Source organism: Rhincodon typus, chromosome 35, assembly GCF_021869965.1.
Source record: "Rhincodon typus isolate 14 chromosome 35, sRhiTyp1.1, whole genome shotgun sequence".
Lineage (NCBI taxonomy): Eukaryota > Metazoa > Chordata > Chondrichthyes > Orectolobiformes > Rhincodontidae > Rhincodon > Rhincodon typus.
This window is the reverse complement of record NC_063366.1, coordinates 13124020-13124723: the sequence shown is the minus strand read 5'-3', so window position 1 is coordinate 13124723 and position 704 is coordinate 13124020. Positions and strand designations below refer to the sequence as shown.

Below are 704 nucleotides of genomic sequence, written 5' to 3'. Positions count from 1 at the left end.
AGGGGAGGGCAGTCGGTCGAGGGGGAGGTGAGGGGAGTGAGTGGGAGAGGGGTCGAGGGGGAGAGGGCTGATGACAGGGAGGGGAGGCGAGGGGCAAGGGGGGTGGGGTGGAGGCAGGATGGAGGGTGGGGGAAGTGGAGTGCCCTCCTCCCTGAGGTGACCAGGTGCCTATGTCCCACTCACCAGGTAAACATCACACAGCTCATGCAGCCAGAAACGGTGGATAGCGGAGGTGACCGCCTGGAGGTTGTACTCCCGGAATCCACGGTCACAGCCAGAAACAGCACGGAGGAGGCGGCTCAGGATCCAGCGGTCAATGGCAGCGTCCGGTCTAACCTGGCAAGCCAGACACCAAATCCCCGTCACGTTTACCGAGGCTTCGGTGAACTCAGACAAACAGAGTCCCCCCACCACACCCCCATCCCCTAAACACACAGACACGCGTGCGCACACTTCCCTGGTTGCTACACCCTGCAGACCCCGGTCCTTTGGCTTTCCCCAAGCACGGGCAAAAATAACCAATACGAAGAATGGCATCTCAAACCCCACCCTACCCCCTCGGGTAGCTTTACAATCCTGAGGATGAAACTCTCACCTGCAGTCACAAAGCACAGAAACAGACCCTTCAGTCCAACCAGTCCATGCTGGCTCGGCTTCCTCAACTAAACTAGTCCCCACTTGCCTGCGTTTGGCCCAAAATCCTC

At 59.5% G+C, this 704-nt stretch overlaps 1 protein-coding gene across 1 annotated transcript in view; it reads right to left on the bottom strand.

Moving 5' to 3' along the window:
* Window positions 1–704, bottom strand: part of vars2 (valyl-tRNA synthetase 2, mitochondrial) — a 23765-nt gene that overhangs the window by 3117 nt on the left and 19944 nt on the right. Inside the window, exon 15 of the mRNA XM_048616519.1 lies at window positions 184–336. Within this exon, the coding sequence (XP_048472476.1) occupies window positions 184–336 (153 nt within the window). The remainder of the gene's footprint in view (window positions 1–183; window positions 337–704) is intronic.